This window comes from Drosophila montana, unplaced genomic scaffold (assembly GCF_035044405.1).
Source record: "Drosophila montana isolate Dmon_TW-CO22-7 unplaced genomic scaffold, ASM3504440v1 contig_402_1, whole genome shotgun sequence".
Taxonomy (NCBI): domain Eukaryota; kingdom Metazoa; phylum Arthropoda; class Insecta; order Diptera; family Drosophilidae; genus Drosophila; species Drosophila montana.
In genome coordinates, this window is record NW_026998739.1 from 2,640,183 (window position 1) to 2,658,019 (window position 17,837).

The 17,837-nt window shown below is 38.4% G+C and overlaps 1 protein-coding gene, 1 long non-coding RNA gene and 1 other non-coding gene across 8 annotated transcripts in view; 1 reads left to right on the plus strand and 2 right to left on the minus strand.

The window, feature by feature from the left end:
- The window catches only part of Lar (tyrosine-protein phosphatase Lar), a 163,149-nt gene that overhangs the window by 44,958 nt on the left and 100,354 nt on the right, over positions 1-17,837 (minus strand). For all 6 annotated transcript variants that reach the window (XM_064698211.1, XM_064698213.1, XM_064698209.1 and 3 more), the window contains exon 6: positions 838-1,017. In XM_064698211.1, coding sequence (XP_064554281.1) covers positions 838-1,017 — 180 coding nt within the window. The remainder of the gene's footprint in view (positions 1-837; positions 1,018-17,837) is intronic.
- LOC135439535 (U1 spliceosomal RNA) lies at positions 3,222-3,387 on the minus strand. The gene has a single exon (XR_010438070.1). It is a non-coding gene; the product is annotated as a U1 spliceosomal RNA (small nuclear RNA).
- The window catches only part of LOC135439476 (uncharacterized), a 53,988-nt gene continuing 48,096 nt past the window's right edge, over positions 11,946-17,837 (plus strand). Inside the window, exons 1-2 of the long non-coding RNA XR_010438062.1 lie at positions 11,946-12,085; positions 13,125-13,361. This is a non-coding gene — a long non-coding RNA (uncharacterized LOC135439476). The remainder of the gene's footprint in view (positions 12,086-13,124; positions 13,362-17,837) is intronic.

The window sequence follows — 17,837 nt, forward strand, 5'->3', positions numbered from 1 at the left end:
AATTCAAATGAGCGTAAGCGCAAAATACTAAAAAAAATACAGAGACAGAGATAGAGAACGAGCGAGCGAGAGAGAGGGGAAGAAACAAAAAATATGGCAACAAGTCAGCGGCAGAGACTTGAATTTTAATAAATGAAGTCGTTTCACAGCCAGGAAATAACTCGGCAACCCTGGCAACGGGTTCCCTTTTTCTGGGGGCAGGCGGGCTGCACATGTGCTCAAAACTAGACATCAAAGAGATTGGCCAAAATGAATATATGTGATAAAAAAAAAAAAAAAAGGGAGGGTAGTATAGAAGGTGTGAGAGCGGAAAATATTTAAATAGAAGCATTGAACTCAATTTGAATTCCAGAAGTATTTATCAATTTTAAATTATTTTAAATCTATTATTCTTTTCTATTTCCCTTATAAAGCGAGTCTTACCTAAAAACAAACTGGTCAAAGAAATATTCCTAATATTATATGATTTACCTTATAATTATCAATCGTTTACGCTGTCTCTTTAAATAAAAACCTAGTTATTGAGAAAAAGCTGAGATAAAAACATTGAACCTTGAATAGATTTCCATTAAAACCTTATTGTTGGGAAAAAGCTAAGATGAAAATATTTAATCTATGGATTTCCATTAGCAGCAGTCAGGTCTTTGCTTTGTTTAAACGATGCCATTTTTCGCAACAAATTGGAGTGAAACATAATTGACTTTCAGTTCATTTCTCTTTGTCAATCTGTGTTCCGTTTAAGCGGAAATTAGATTGCAGATATTAATATCATATTCCATCTTTATTCCCCCATCTACGTTGCAATGTATTATTTGAGTATAAAACTGTTGGACTTACCATTGTTAATGACGTATCGCGGATTGCTCATGTCCACCTTGGTCTGGTTTATGATCCAGTAGATGCTGGGCGTAGGATTGCCAATGGCTTTGCACTGCATTTGGACCGTGTGACCCACCTCGATGACGCGTGTGCCCGGACCCTGTGTTATAACCGGAAAGCCCGCGGGTGTTTTATCGCCTGAAACGGGGAGAAGAATGTATATATATATTAAATAAAAACAGTCAGAAAATGTTAAAAAACAGTAAAAGAACAACGAACCGGGTTTCAAAATTATGTTGCATAGCGAAAAATAACAATAACAAAATATATGTATGTAGCATGTGAAGAGTTTGAAAAGGGGTGCGATGCGGGTGGAGTTTTCGAAAGCAATATGCCACAAATATGCACGCATGCACACACGCACACACACACACACAGATGTAAAGTATTGTTTTACATGAAGCTTTTATAAGCGGAAGTTGCCGTTTTTTGTTTTTAAAAAGCTCGCCTCGTTGCTCGGTTGCCTTTGTTGCCGCTTTCTACGCCATTTTGTAAGTCAAACAATGGCGTGCACCAAACACACATAAATACGTGAGTGTGCGTGTGTGTGTACGTGTGTAGCGGGGGTCAGCGTTTTTACTTGTGACAATTTCTTTTGTGGCACACTTTAAGGGCTTGGCATTCGCACTCGCAATCGCATTGTTTTTGTGGCGGCAGCGGGGTTTGGCTGCCAGAGGCGGGGGACAGTTTAAAGCAAATCCGCAACTGGCAGCCAAGTGGCGGCTGCTGCTGCTGCTGTTCACGACTGCATCTTTCAAATGAACAAAGCTCATTTACATTTTCCAATTAAATCCACCAGGCAACGGCGACGAATTCCGCCCAACCACCCGAAGCCGTCCGCTTTCCACTTTTAGCAGCCAGCTCCAACAGCTGGCATTGCACATCTGCCGGATGCTGTTGGCGCTCCCACGTTTCCCCTCGGGCGCAACTCTTAACCTAGGGGTATGCCAACTATTTAATAAGGTATGTAAATGACATAAATATCTTGAATTGATCAGTTGAATGCAAATTTGACAAAATTAATACAAATTTCAGCCTTTTCGACTGTACAAACGGATTGGACAAAATCTTGACTCATAGAGATATGCCAAATGTTTCTCTGCAATTAATTGGCTGAATGCAGATCTGGTTTATATCTGCTTTCTTCATATCAATAAAAACTATCGTTATCAACTTAAATCTTTTTTTGCAGGGAAAGTATTTAGTTCATTTAACGCTTGTTTTCAAATATATTTTTTTAAAATGCGAACCTTGATCCTCTGTATTCAGCTTTACCAAGGACTCGGAAGATGTAAGGGTATATCTATAATTCGTTGAGCTTAGCTTTTTGCAGCTTTTTTTATTCGACTTGTTATTATTTTCATTTGTGCATTGCGCTAAAAACATTTAACAGCGACAACATCTACAATAAACGGCACACGAGTTAGCTGCAGTTGCTCCTTCCCCCCTTAGAATCAACCCAGCTACCCTCCTCGCTGTACCCTATTCCCTTTTTTTACTAACAGACGGATTTTTGTTGTTGTTGTGCCTATGCTTGTGTTTTTCAGCGTGAAATTAAAATTTAACAGAGACAAAAAACGCGACTGCATATGTTTGCATTATTATACACACACAAACATATATATATATATATATATATATATATGTGTATATACACATGCATAAATGCAAAAACAAGACGCAGAGCAACAATGGCAACAGCAGCCACAACAACAACAACAGCAATAACAACATTGATGTTGACATTTGACGTTGCCGTCATTGCCGCCTCTCTTCAGCCTCCCCCTTACTCACTCTCCGCTTTTATCCGTTAGTCTGTTGGCATTTTCAGCCATATTCTGCGCCTGCCACGCCCACTTTTCCTTGGCTTTTTGGGAGTTTTATTTATTATTGCAGCGTCGCTTCTTAACAAATGCATAACGAAAAACCCAACTGAAAACTGTGCCAAAAATTTACAAATAAAACTTTTTATTAAACAAATGCACCAAAAGTGTATTCCTGCTTGCTTAGCGTGTGTGTGTGTATGTGTGTGTGTGCGAGTGTAAGTGGTTTTGTTGTGGGATAAAACAGAATATGACAAACAGACAGACACAAACCAACAGGCAGGCACGCAAGCAAACATACAAAGTACAAAAGCTGAGGGTAAACAAAGTTTCAGAAGAGAAAAAACCAGATTACTTTTCCCCGGCAAGAGATGAGAAAACACTTTAGTTGAATCATAAGCCTCGATACCAGTTTCCTTTTTAATACCCATACGTATGTTACATCATAAGATATTATATTTTTACTCTTGCTTCAATTTCTTTCAAAGAGGTGAACTAAATAAAAATGTATTAATTAATGTCGGGACGGCGCGAACGCCATTCCCGGCTACCAAAAATTACACGCACGAGTTATTCACATTAGGAATAATCGCAGAGGTCAACTCAACCGAATGTGCAATGGCCAAGCCTCACTCCGGAGGAACCGCCTTCATGATCACGGTTAACCTCTACGCCAGGTAAGTATGCTTAAACCAGGTCAGCCCTTGGGTTACCATACAGCAGCTGCTAGAACCGCTTGGGAATCATAAGCAGAATGCTGTGTAAACGTGCACCTAACGTTAGGCAATACTTTTTGCACAGGATTTGTGTCAGGCAGTAAAGATTTTTATAGTATAGATAGAATGCTATTATGAAAGAGAACTAGGTACAATGGGACTACAGGTAATTTACTAACACTGCCTCTGGAATAAATGAATACTGGTAATATATGAAGTTGACTCTTAAAATTGTTGCAAAAACCATTAAGTCTGACGTTTTCATTTAAGATATTACTGAATCATAAGTTATTCCCTTTGGTTATTCAGCAAGAAAAATCTATTGTTAGATGAAATACTAATCATTATTAAATTAAATTTCCGTTATAATTTAAGGCACACAAATGACACAATTTAATTACAAAATTAAACCAGAGAACATTCTAGACATTCCATATTTGTATACCAATTTAAATAAATTCGCATTTACTATTATTTTCCCGATCCAGTGAATTTTTGCATTTACCATATAATATTTGCTATATGCGCTTTAAAGAGCTTTTTTGCAGTTTATTTTTGGAGCACTATTCAAGCATTATGTTGGGACAAATATTTGCCATTGTTCTAAACTAAAAATATGCAGTTTTTCAGTGGACGTCGCAGTGGCTCACAAATGCGGCACCAAAGCCAACTAACTGGTGGCACATGGAGCACAGCATTGACACCATCGATAGGGCTACACCACACTCTGGTTAGACTACATTTCAGTTAAAGACTAAAGTTGTTGATTTTGATGTTGTTGTAGTTGTTGTTGTTTTTGTTTTAGTGCACCCTATGGACGCATTTTTGTTGTTGTTGTTGTTGTTGCCTATGCGACGCCAATTTTGAAAATGCACTGAAAAATTCTAAAAGCAGAGGACAGCGAAAACTCAGAGCCTGGCCAACTGGCGAACACTTCATTTACAGCGTTACGAGAGGCGTCTATGAAGCGAGGAGGTGTGCGGGGGGAGGGGGGTGGGGCAGACAGGAGCAGGCAAGGGCGCAACGAACGCATCGCTGACCAATGCAACGCGCCAGTGCGTGCTGTGTGTGTTGGGTGTGCGTGTGCATTTATTATAAAGCCAAGCAGTCAAAGAGAGAGGGAAAGGGAGAGCGAGAGAGAGATAGAGCCAGAAACAGAGTCAGAGCGAGCGAGAGAGAGAGAGAGAGAGATAGAGCAGCATCCAGTGGCTGCTGCTGCTGTCGTTGACTGCCAAATTCATGTGGCTTTTCATGCATTTCAATTAAGCTGCTGCTAGTTGGCGGTTGCTGCTGCGAAAAGTGTTGGAAAATGTGCGAACAATGTATTTGCAGTAGCAGCAGTGGCACTACCAGTAGCAGTTGAAGACAGAGAGAGAGAGAGAGCGAGAAAAGTACAGACACAGCCAATTCTATCCCGTTGCGACAGCTTTTTAATGAATTAGCTAATAAAGGCAGAGTCGTGTCGACTCTCGACTTGTGTCGAGTGCTGCACCTGGTCACACTTTGCTTTCAATTCCTTTTTATTGGGATCAAACACACTCCTACACCCACCCACACACACACACACACACACACAGACACTTGCACACCTCTCAATAGACTGTGTTGGCAATGTCTTGACGGCGATAAACATCATTAGACGGCACAAAAGCGACGGCACATAAAGCGCTTTATTTGCATGTTGTCTGCTTTTAGATGCCACTGACCCCCCTCCCCTCTGCACAACAAAAAGCCAAAGAAACAAGAAGGGGGAAGGGTATGGGGCTAGAGACAAGGTGCTCGACTGTGATACCCATACAAAGCATACGCTCAGGTGGCAGGTGTTTGCATTATTGAGTCACTTTCAAAGGCGTATTTTCACGCCGCGTTTTTTCCCTCAGTTTTACTCTGATAAATATGCTGTTTGCCCAGGCTTGCCAGCGGGAAAGTTGTTTTCAATACCCTGCCAAAAGGTTATTGTTGAGAAAAATGTTAAGAACATTTTTTGGTACATTAGATATACAATAGAAAAAATGCAAATGAAATTTAATTCGGCTATAAAAATTAAACCAAAATTAAAAAATATAGATTATTGGTTTTAATACGGAAAAATTAACCTTTAGGAAAATAATGCTTAATAAAAATAAAAATAGGTTTATTTTCCATACACAGCTCGCTACAACTTTTCAAACTCAGACAACTTTAAAATTTGGCTGTCATATATAATATATATATGAAATCATTTGAAAATAGTTTATCGTATAGTTTAGTTACAGGGCATAGAATCTTCGGTATTACGGATATTCATGGCTATTTCTTCATGTTCGAGTTGCCTTCGTGTTGGCATAGCAAACATTTTACAGACGCCGAAAGCGAAAGGCAGCAACAACGACAACAACAACAACAACAACAAGAGTAAAAACAACAACAAAAGCGACAACAAAAAATTGCTCTGAACTCTGTTTAAAGGGACTTTGTGACTTTCGACTTTGGGCTTGGTCTTGGTCTCTGGCTTCGGCTTTGGCTTCGGCGGAGTTGTGCCTTTAAGGCAGCCAGCAACTGGCCGCAAGTAAATTTGCATATTTTAATTATTCATGCATTTTTAAGATTGATAAGAGGCGCCTTTTTTTCATGTGCGCCCAACGGCTTGTGGCCGGGCCGAACAAGGGTCGACGCCACTTGCTGCTGCGGCTCGTAAGTTGCTCAAAAATGCCATTTTTCCACTAGTCAGCATCTGAGCGCATTAGCATTAGCTGGCTGTTGAGGCATTTGCATCAAGTTGCTGTTATTGTTAAATTATTAAAACAGCTGAGACGGCAGAAGTATGGATTGTAATTTATAGAGAAACTTAAGTGGGGCTTGTTAATAGAAATGTGAAGAAGAAGAAGTGGGAAAGGAAAGAAGTTTGGAAGGTGTCTGCAATATAAACTTAGGGTTTGTTAATGTCTCTTGTCATAGACTTATAATGGGTTTAAAGCTCTTGTTTATATATGAGAACGGAAACAAAAGAACCCCAGCAAATGCTGCCATGAATAAATATATGACTTCTATATTATATTTACTTTCGTATTTACGAATGTTTATACTTTCTAGCAGCTACAATTTTAAGCTGCTGCTGCTGCTGCTGCGTGCTGCCGACTAGTGGAAACATCTTAAATTTCCGCAAGAATTTTCTTCACTTATAAACTTGGTGTCAAGTTTTTGGTATTATTCAGAAAACTTTTGCTGCCAACAATTGAAAACAAATCAAAGCAGCAGCCACCAGTCAACAATTGTCGCCATGTTAAAATGTATTTATAGGCCTCAACTTGATCTGCTCCTGAGCAAACAAAACAGTTGCGGGCTGCTTAGCAAAGTTTCAAACCAGCACCCAGTTGACTCCTCTCCTCTCCTCCATTCTAACAACACGAAGAAGTATCTGTGACAAATCCCAAACAAAACATGCTTCAAAATTGAGTGTTTATTGTGTTAAGTAGGCACACACACACACACACACACACACACACACACACACAGAGACACAGGCGTGGCTTTGAGAGGGCAGCAGGAACGTGTTGGCTGGATAGAGTGAAAAGTATGCGACAAGGCAGCGACGCCTGCGGCAACTACAAGCAGAGTAAATAGCCGTTTTTTTTAGTGGCAGCAGCCAGAAAAAAAGGCAACTTGCTGAAGATGTTAGACAATGCCAACAATAAAGCCGCAAGTGCCGGCGGCAGGCACAAAAAAAAGAGAATAAACTCAAGCAAGAAGCAGAGAGAGAGAGAGGGAGAGGGAGAGAGAAAGCGAAGCATGAAGATATAACAAAGTTGCATCCGCAAGACGCCGGCAAATTTGTGGCCAGTCAACACTTCCTCTTGGCAGAAAAGGATGTGCCACATGTGGCAATCGCTCTTCACCCCAAACCCTTTTCCTGCCTAGAAGTGACATCAAGCAGGCCATTGATCAGCCTAATGAAGGGCCAACGTTTGCCTAATTGCTGTCGCTCCGCTCCTCAGCTGCTCAGCCCTGTCATGGTATATCGTATATCGCACTTAGACAGACTTCGCTTGCAGCAAACAATTGAAACGCAGAGAAGGGTCCTGTGAGTGGAGCTCAAGGACTGGCCAAGTAGCCCGTAATGATAGCAGTTAATAGTTACGTATGTATATGTCTGGGACCAAATTGATTGTGAATAACTGAAGAATGATGGACCGGCTTACAATAGATACAGAGAGAAGCACAATGTAAGCATAAGTGGAATCATGAACTGAAGTTGACTTTCATGTGCGCCATAGAAGCAGAACAAATCTACGCAATGAGTTGTTGTTCTATACAGCATTAGAGCTCAATAGCTTGCATATTTATTTTAATGATTTTATGACAGTTATGACAATAAATATGTTGCCGAGTTGAAGCTGCACTTAAGTTTTTGAAATTTTGGAAACTCTTACTGCACTTTGTCTTCGGCACAGCTGAACCTAAACTTGAACCCGAACTGTGTTTATTACACATAATTATTAATTATTATTATTAATTATTAATTATTAATTATTATTATTAATTATTATTTATTAGTATAGTAATATCATAATATTATCATTGATTAAATATATTCCATGATGTCAAACTTTTCGGCTTCCATCAATAGGGTTGAACCTTAACCTAACTAAGCCATGCCTATAAAAAGGGTGGATTTTTGATAACAAATGTTCCGAGCTACCAAGTTTTCTCCGAATTCCAATTTAATCTTCTTAGAGGGAACCATTTAAAGAAAAATGATTTGTTTCTTAAGAAATTTAAGTTTTTTTTTTGTTACTCTAGAAGTATCAACAAAAGTTTGTTTTTCTTCTGATCAATAGAGTTTAAGAATCTGACTGAAACTGTCTGCTTGAGAAGAAGTTTGCCATGCTTCGGGCAATATTTGTCAGAAAGCACGTTGGCATTGTTTGGGCAATATGTGAACCAGTATCCATCCAGTCACATCATGATGTCTAATACAAAATGCAGTACAGTTGCGACCATAAAATGTTTACTGATTACAGTTATATGGCAACAACTTGGCAGGAGCAACAAATTCGCTGACTCTTCGGGCTGTCCGCTCGCTATCTCGTCTGTCTCGCTCTCCCTCTCCCTCTCTCTCCCTCTCCCTGCCTGTCTCTCTATCTGTCTATCTTTCTCTGGCACGGAGACAGATAAACTGATGGCAAAACTGACGAAAGTGGATGTGGTATGGCAATAGCTGCTTCTTCTTCTACTGCCCTGTTTGTCTAACTGACAGTGCAGTCGTGATAGTTGCATGTGTATCCACTGACAGACGACATGCACAGCGAGGGCGGAGGGAGGGGTATGGGGGACTGAGCGGGAGGGTGGCGTACATCTTATTAAGTTTGCATTACGAAGGTTGTTCGAGCGGCAGCCCGGAAGATGGGCATCGTCTTAGATGCCGGGGTTTCAATTTCGCTGTCCAGGCAGCCCATGTGCCTGTCGAAGACGATTTTAACATATAGCAATGCAGCAGCTCTCATCTTCTATTACTATTTTTGCTGCTTCTTTTCGACTCGGAGAAATAACCCCACTCGCCAAGACTTTCTGCCTTCCTGCCTGCCGTCCGGACTACTCACTACAATTTAATTTAATTTTTTTTCTTGTCGTAGACATTTGATAATGCTGCCTCGTCTGTCTGCGCAGTAAAATGTTGCAAGAACTGTTGCAAATGGCGTATTGCCACGCCTACTTCAGGCCCCATTCTGGGCACTAGTTCCTTGTCTGGCAGTTATGCCCTGGCGCATTTTATAAATTTTTAAACTTATGATTCATTTTTATGCATTTCCACTGACTGCACACTGAAACAAATATCTGGACGGGATGCGGGGCTAGAATGGGTAAGTCAGAATCACCCAATGCCCAGTCTACTGTCCACTGTCAACTGTAGACTGTCCACTGTCCACTGTCCACTGTCCACTGTCCACTGTCCACTGTCCACTGTCCACTGTCCACTGTCCACTGGCTGCTGCTGCTGCCAGTCGTCGCCTAATGCGTTCTAATGCAACAATAAATCATTGGAAAACCATTTATATTGTCAACACAAGCCTGACAACTAGCAACTCGCATGCGAGGGGGCCATTAAACGCCGGGTAGCATGCAATAAAAAATAAAAAAAAAAATCATAAGAAAAACAAGTTAAGACAGTGTGAGGCATAAACACCTTCGCCTTGTTGCTGACCTTATTAATGAGCTACCAAAGTAAGGCAAAAAGTTAAAGCCAAATGGAAAAGGAAAATAGATAAGAAAATTCGAAACAAATTTAATATACCCTAGGAAGTGATTGGACTACTTTTCCAGATTTTCAATGTTTTTTAACATCGGTTAAGATATATTTCTTTACTCTAGTCTAGAAATCAAATACGGATCTTTGTTGAATGATCCGATTGACTTCTACCAAAAAGTGAATAAAACAGAATAATATCTATAACTGTTGTAAAGGTTTGTAAATGTTGTAAATGTTTCCATAATCCAAATAAACAGTATAGGATCTTATGAATTTTCTCTATATTTGATTTGAATCCATTTATTTATTTAATATATTTATTGATTTATTTTAAATTATTTTATGAATAAAGAACTCTTTTATTAGTAGGTTTTATTCGGGTTTTTTAAAATTTCAAAATAATTTTATAATTACAATATTAAAGCTCACATATTGGAAATTTTCTGGGCAGTCAATTATATGAAATTTCCGAAATGAGCTAACGAGTATTTTATGAAGTTATTGGGCTTCGAAGTAAGCTGCTTGCCGTGTAATATTGTTAACAGAGTTCAAATATGCCCTAATAAGAGCATAAAGAATTACACACACACACAAATATACAGAGAGAAGCAGCGATGCAGACAGGCAAAACAAAACAGACGGCGAAATTAATAAATAAATTAATAAATTACAAATAATTTATCACGAAACACAAGCGTATTGGCAGCCAGCGTTGTATAGGTGCGTGTGTTTGTGTGTGTCTGTGTGAGCTAGTGTGTGTGCGTGTGGGTGTGTGTCTAAATAAGTCTATTAGAGAAATGAAAATAAATTGCGTGCTGCCAGTTGCCAACTGTCAGGCATGGCACAGCGCGCATCGCCCGCCTATCGATTGCCGAGCTGCCAAGTTGGACAGAGAGCGTCAAAACAACAGCAACAACAACGACAACAACAACGACAACAACGACAACAACAACGACAACAGCAGCAACAACAACTACAAAAGCCAAATTCAATTATAAATGCGTGTAACAGGCATTGTCTATGTGTGTGTGTGTGCGTGTGTGCGTGTGTGCGTGTGTGTGAGTGTGTTTACTACTAAGTGCAAGTGATTAATTTTTGACAGGCACATTTGTTGTACGATATTGAAAACAATCAATGCGAAATGTATGAACACGCCCCTTAAATGGGCGCACATTATTTATATATCTATATATAGACAGATAGATAGATAGAAATATTGACTGACTCGCACAGGAAATATGTACGTAAGCGCTGCTTGTTTTTGTTTCTGTTAGCCGCAAGTCAAGATATTAATAAACAATTAGATAAATCTAGTATATAAATATGTCTGGCAATAAAATGTTTTAAGCATGTGTCTTACATAGCTGCAGGTGCTTGAAAATGAAAATATAAATAACAGCATGGCTCGAGTGTGTGTATGTGTGTGTGTTTTGGGAATAAGCAGCTGCTGAGATAGAGAGAGAGTGCGTGGTAACTGTAGGCATCTGCATATTTGAATAACAACACTCAATGGATTCGATGGACACATCACATTTCGAATACACATTCACAAAAAGCAAGCATTGCTAGTTAAGGAGCAGGAAAAGTCCTTCAGACAAGGGACTTCACGAGTTATCTCAAAGGGACCAAGGATTCGTAACCAAATGCTGATTACTTAATTACACTAATGTGGCTGAGGAGCTGTCAACTTGGCTTCGTTGAACAAGTAACTTTTAAGTGCAGGCTGCCAACTAGTTTAATATTTGAAGGTATCCTTAAAGTAGTTATGCCAACTTGTGCTGAGTGGAAGTGCCAACTTCTGTATTCAAAACTCTTAATGCGTAGCTGCCAATTTGTTTACAGTAAGAACAACTCTTTACTAGGCTTGTTAACTTCTTTGTCTAATTAATAACTTAAGTAGAGCTGCCAACTTGTTTGCTTTTTATTTTGTTTGCAACTAGAAATGGCTGCTAATTTGGTAAAAAAAAAAAGTATGCATTTCTGTGGAAAGTTGCGTAAGATAAAATTTGGTCATAACTAAGCCTGTCAACTTGTTTGGCTGATTGAAATTGTAAACTTGTGTTCTTTGTTGTTAAATCAATTTTTTCAAGAAAGAACTATCTAGACTATTCGTACTGAGATCTCGTTTTTCGCAATAAGAAATGTTAACTGGAAATGCCAAGGTATTTTCTGTGAGTGAACCTGTCAACTTGTTTCTGTTAAGATCAATATTGAGTCAAGCTGGCGAATGTCAACTAGTTGTTTAATTCTACACAAATAAAGGCTGTCAATTTTCCAGAAATTTAGCCAGTTATTGTAAAACCGTGTATCTGTCAATGATTTCTTACTGAGTAAAGTGTTAAAATAGAAAGTTAATGAAAGGTGATAGCAATAAAAATTTTTTTAAGTAACTGATTCAAATTTTATTATGGTGAATATATGTATGTGCCTCAAACGAACTGGTAAGAATAGCCCTTTTATAACTAGAAAATAGCCTTAATTAGATGTATTCCCTGTTGGATGACCTAGTCATTTAGGCAACTGGGATGAGGGTTCAAATACCAGACTAGAGTATGAACGTAATATTGTCTTAGCCCAAAGCAATAGAAGCGAGTGCTTTTCAGCTATTTTGGTAGTTTGATACCATTACCTTTTCCTAAACTAAACAGTTCTACAATCTGCAACAAAACATATTTCCGGCGGCTGGCTTCTAGTTAAAAAGTTTGCGTTAATTTCGGCTTGACTCATAACCCTATCAAGCCCATCGCTGAGTGCACAAATGACCATCGAACCGATGTCCATTGTTATTTAGGTGCTTCGGACATAAATCGTGGAATTTTATGCCCCTCCCCAATACACTACCCAGCCTACTCTACACCTTACACTGGCATCCATCCAGCTGCCCGCTTATTGTTTTTTTTTTTTTTTACTATTTACATGCAGCACGTTTTTACGAGTATCTTTCCTGGCGCTGGGCCCAAAACTGAAATGTGCGTTTTGGGTAAAATTATGCTATAAGCCACGTGCTGCGTGCATAGCAGCAAAAAAAAAAAAAAGCAAAAATTATATCGCTGGGTCTGCCAAAAACCCAGCCAAACCCAAAGCAAAGCACAGTGAAGCCTCTAGAAACCGCCGCGCACCGCGGCCATAATGCAAATTTATGATCAGAATTCAATTATGTGCTTATTGGAACGCAGCTGCTGTGCTGTGGGCCCCGCCCTACTCCGACGGCTGCTGCTCCTACCTGAGAGCTGGCATGTCCTGCTGGGCGGAAAAGGCAGTTAATGCTGCGCAGTTTAACGCTTAAAGCCAAAATGCTATGATTTACACACGCACACACATATACACAAACAGCAATTGCATTTGTGGCACAAAGCGCGTACGCACGCATTTTATGGGGCACTGCCTCACCCCCTACCCCTAAAGAGGCGTGGTAACTGCTTTGGCACTGCTGTCATTAAACCAGTTAACAAATAAATACTTTGCGGTCTTTCGTCACAGCCAAGAAGACCAAAGCCTGGGCAAGCGGCGCAGAGAAAACCGAAACCCAAACCAGAACCTCAAGCCAAAACCCCAAAAGGCGCTGCTCTGCGACTTTACGACCTTGTACGCTACCATTTTATGCCCTACACGAGGGAATGCTGATTCAGAAGGGAAGGGGCATATTAGCTGCGGCAAGGCGTGCGTCACAATCAAAGCTTAAATGCCAGCTCGGTTGAGGTGATAATAAAGATAAAGGCAGGTAATAAATATAAATAATATTCTTGTGTATGCGTCTGCATATTGTTTATAATTACGTCGGATATATTAAAAAAAAAAACATTTGGTCACACCCAACGAATATATGAATTCAGAAAATTTAAGTGAATACTTTGTCATCTGATAATAATCCAAAAAAAATTTTACCAATTATGCAAAGAGTACCAGCTGGGTCTTCCAAATATGGCATTAATCAGGATTGCCTGTAAAATCTTTACGAATGCAAAACAAAAAATGATTTTAAAAATGAAAGATGAGAGGCAAATGGAGTGGAAACGAAAAGAGAGCGAGTGAAAAATTGATCTTTGTATGATCTTTCATTTTCCTTTCTTTATTCTTTTGCATTGTATTCGTAAATATTCTACATTCTGCTAGTAGAGAACGATAAAGTATAAGAGTTATGGGATCGAAGATGTATTAAGGCAGGAGAGGAAAAATAACAATATGACAGAGTGCACATTTAAAATATTTAAAGGATGTTTATTTGTTGGTTCGGTTAGAAAAATTGATCTCTTCACTGCCTTCTCAAAATATAGTAAAATGAAAATGAATAAAAGAGGTGTTTGGGCAGGTTGTCAAGGATATAGGTAGAGTAAAGGATGATTCTATGTTAACGTTTTATTTGGACAACTTCTTTCAATCCATCTCCTTGTTTTATTATCTACAAGAGCATCTGAAAGCCAAACTCAGAGAATGACTATGACTTTGGCTATTTCACAGTTTTTATTGACTGCCCCTTTGGTCAGGCTTTAATTGAGCACAACGCATAGTGCGAACATCACCGCAGGCTGAGCCAAAGTTTTTCCTGGCTGTTGCTGCCGGTGTTGTTGTTTTTATTTGTTAGCTCAGTTTTACGGGCAACGCGCGTTCATGTATAAATAATTTGAAATTAATTACATGTAACATGTTACTTTGTCTGGCCATTCGTCTGTTTGTTATTTGCTCGTGTTTGCTTTACTCCTTTGTTGCTGTCTTTTTGCAGAAGGTGGTCGGGGAGTTATAAAATATATATATTTATGCAACTACAAATATACGACTATACGAATGACTATATGCGTTGTGTGAACGAAAATGGGAAAAACTGGCAATGCCAGTTTCCAGTTTGAGGTTGAGGTTGACGACGGCGACGACGGCGAGGACGAGGACGACTGCTGCACACAGATTTATGGCACGCAATTAACAACGCCGGCCATTAAGAGCAAATACAACAAGAGTTATATTGAGTTGAAAGAGCAAAGGTGTTAAGGACTAGAAAATATCCTTTAAATGCATATTCACAAATAATTATTAAAGGGAATCAATGGATTGGCTTAGACTTTACTACAATATTGCAGAGTTCATCTTAAGCTTTTGAGCAAATTAAATAAATCAATAAAATATTCAAATAAATTAAAATTTGCATTGTTTTAAATTAAACAATAAAAGTTCATTGCATTTTAAAAAGTTATTGGAATGTTGAATGTTTTAATTTTCTATGTGCAGACTTCTATTTTTTGTCACGTAAGATATATTTTTTATGCTTCTCGAAATCTAGTCTATCTTAGAAATATAGTTTCAAAATCTTTCATAGTTTACACAACAAATTGTGCTACTAAAGTACAATATTAAAATGACTTAAAAAAATATGTGTATTTATTAAGTGTATATATTTATTATATTTTTCCATTATTTTATATTTTTTAATGCGTCCGTCTGTCAGGTGCGTAATGCTAGAATTCCATTATATCATAGAGCTATGGTATATATTACCCCTTCTAAGTTTATTATTGATTAATTGTATTTGTATTAATTGTATTCTTTTTCAGAAACCTTAATTTTTGCAGGGTACAACTAGCAGTTACTGCTACAGAGCCAATACATTGACAGCTACCGGAATGGTCACGCGTGTGTGTGTGTACACAAACACAAGCTCGAACACACATTCATCCGACTTTATAGCATACTTTTATGGGCAACAAAACAGGAGTTTTTATGCGTTTTGCATTCGCATTGGGCTTAAATGTTTTTGAATTTAAAGTTATAATTAAAAAACTTTGGGCCATGGGCGCACACTGTTAGCCTTTTAATTGGCTCTTTGTTACGCTTGTTGTATGACTCCTCCCCGCCACTCCCCCACCAAACGGGCGGACAGTACCCGCTCTGTATGGCCATCATGTGTTTTTGCAATTTCAATTCAATGCACGCTGCCATTAAATCTTTCATATGTAAATGACATGTTAAACATTCAAATAGACTTGCATAAAGTTGCATAATTGCATTTACGTAATAAACGTGGCCAACGCACCCGGAGCCAAACCACCATTTTAGGCCATATAATTGAGTGGCCACCCTTTTGCTGATTTTTGGAAACCGTATAACATATGAGAGTGTGTGGTAGTATCTGTGAGTATGTGTGTGTATGTATTATTTATTGGAAATATGCTCATAAAATTTACAGCCAACGGGCAGTAAAAGCGTAATGCCATCTACCTGTTAAATTTCGACACATGTTGGCAACTCTACCTCGCTCGGCCACACGCCGTAAAGTACGCTATGAAATGTGTTTCATGATTATTAAATATTATTAAGTAGTACAAAAGCAAAAGGGATTTCATTTTAATGAGTGACGTATTTATCAGCACTTTTAATGTATATTTCAGTCTATAGGAATTGTTTGACTCTGCAGAAAAAACCGGATATTTCTTGCCAACCGATATTTGTCTGTTATCTGACTTTTGAAAAAGTTTGAAATAATTATATTGGCTAGCAACTTTAGCAAATAAACAGAGTCTGATCTATTACACCATATATTATAAATTTAATTAACTGAATATTTTAACCCCACGCACACATATAAATCTCTTTTGTGGCATTAAAGAGTCAAGAGTAGCCATTAAACATTTGCATATATGTAGCTCATATCATATTTTGGCTTTATTGTTGTTTTAATTAACCGCTGCAAGTTAAATGAAGACAGTAACATGACAACAGCAATAAAAAAGTCCAGCCTTGATTTCCACACACACACACACACAGGCAAGGCCATTAAACTATACACACGTGGACGAGCGCATATAAAAAATACCGGAAATGCCGCTGAAAAACTAATAACCAAACGGAAATGCAGAAATGCACAGCTACATTTATATATATACACACACACATATATATATATATATATGTATATATATATATATATTCTCCGTCTCGCTCTCTTTTGCTCTGAAGGTAACAGCCATAAAGCAGGGACATTAAATGCATAACGCGACCTGACAATCCGAAAAAATTTAATTAATTTCATATGCACATCAAGTTTTCAGGTTTCTCTCTCTCGCTCTCGCTCGCTGTGTCTCTGCGATGGGTTCAATAGGGGTCGTAGCCCCCTATCTCTACCCCATTCAACTTCTGCGCTCATTCGCGTTTTTAATATATATCCAAAGAGCGATTTTTTCACTAGATTTGTTGTTTGGTTGTTTTGGCATTCGTATTCGCATTTCAATTTGTGCTTGACATCTATTAAATTTTTGCCTTTTTTTCAATGTTCAGCTGCTGCCTCTTCTCGCCGCCTCCCACTGCTCGTTTGTTTGCGTTATTTTTTTATAGTCGCGCATTTACATAATTAAATTTATAAACATTATTGGTCGCATGCTTTTAGGTTTATTAACTTTTGTGCCCCGTTTTATTGCGTATGTCAGAATTAGCTTTTGTATGCCATTCAGCTCTAGCCCCCCTGCCATTAATCTCCACATATCTCCACATATATCCGGTTGTCCCTAGTCAGTCGCGTTTGTTAGAGGTATATGTTAATTACATTCCGAGGTAGTTCATTTGATTAATTTACTAGTTTGTGGCAGACAACCGCAACTGTGTCCATGGGGAATTCACACCAAATGCGTCAGCTGCCGATCAGATTTGAAGGCCTTCTGATGTGCGTCCCACGCCATGTAAATCTATGAAATGTCATTAATGTATTTGCTAATGTATGCAGTGAATGGATATTAATATTACGTTGAAAACTTTCGTAGGCACGTTCCAAGTGAATAAATCAAATAAATCTATTAATATACACCAAGCTAATGTGCCCTTTTTTGCTTGTTGTACCTATAAATAGGATATTACTGACGTAATATCAATAATATTATTTATTGAACTTCATAGTGTCCTAAATTGTCTTTAAACTGATTTTAAAATAGTTATATTAGGCTTGATATATATATATATATATATAATTTTGGGGAGCATGGCTTGAATAGTTCCCGAGTTTCAAGGCACGACTGCACCTATACATTCTATTCTACTATTTACTATAATAAATCTTAAAAACTCCTCAACATCCATTTTAAAATCAACATAAGCTTGTTTTTCTTAAAGTTTTATACTTTGATAGTTTATATCCAATTTATGACTAATTTTCTCTAGAGCTTTATAAATTACTGAATTGCCTTTAAACCAATTAAAATCAGTCTATAAATCGCA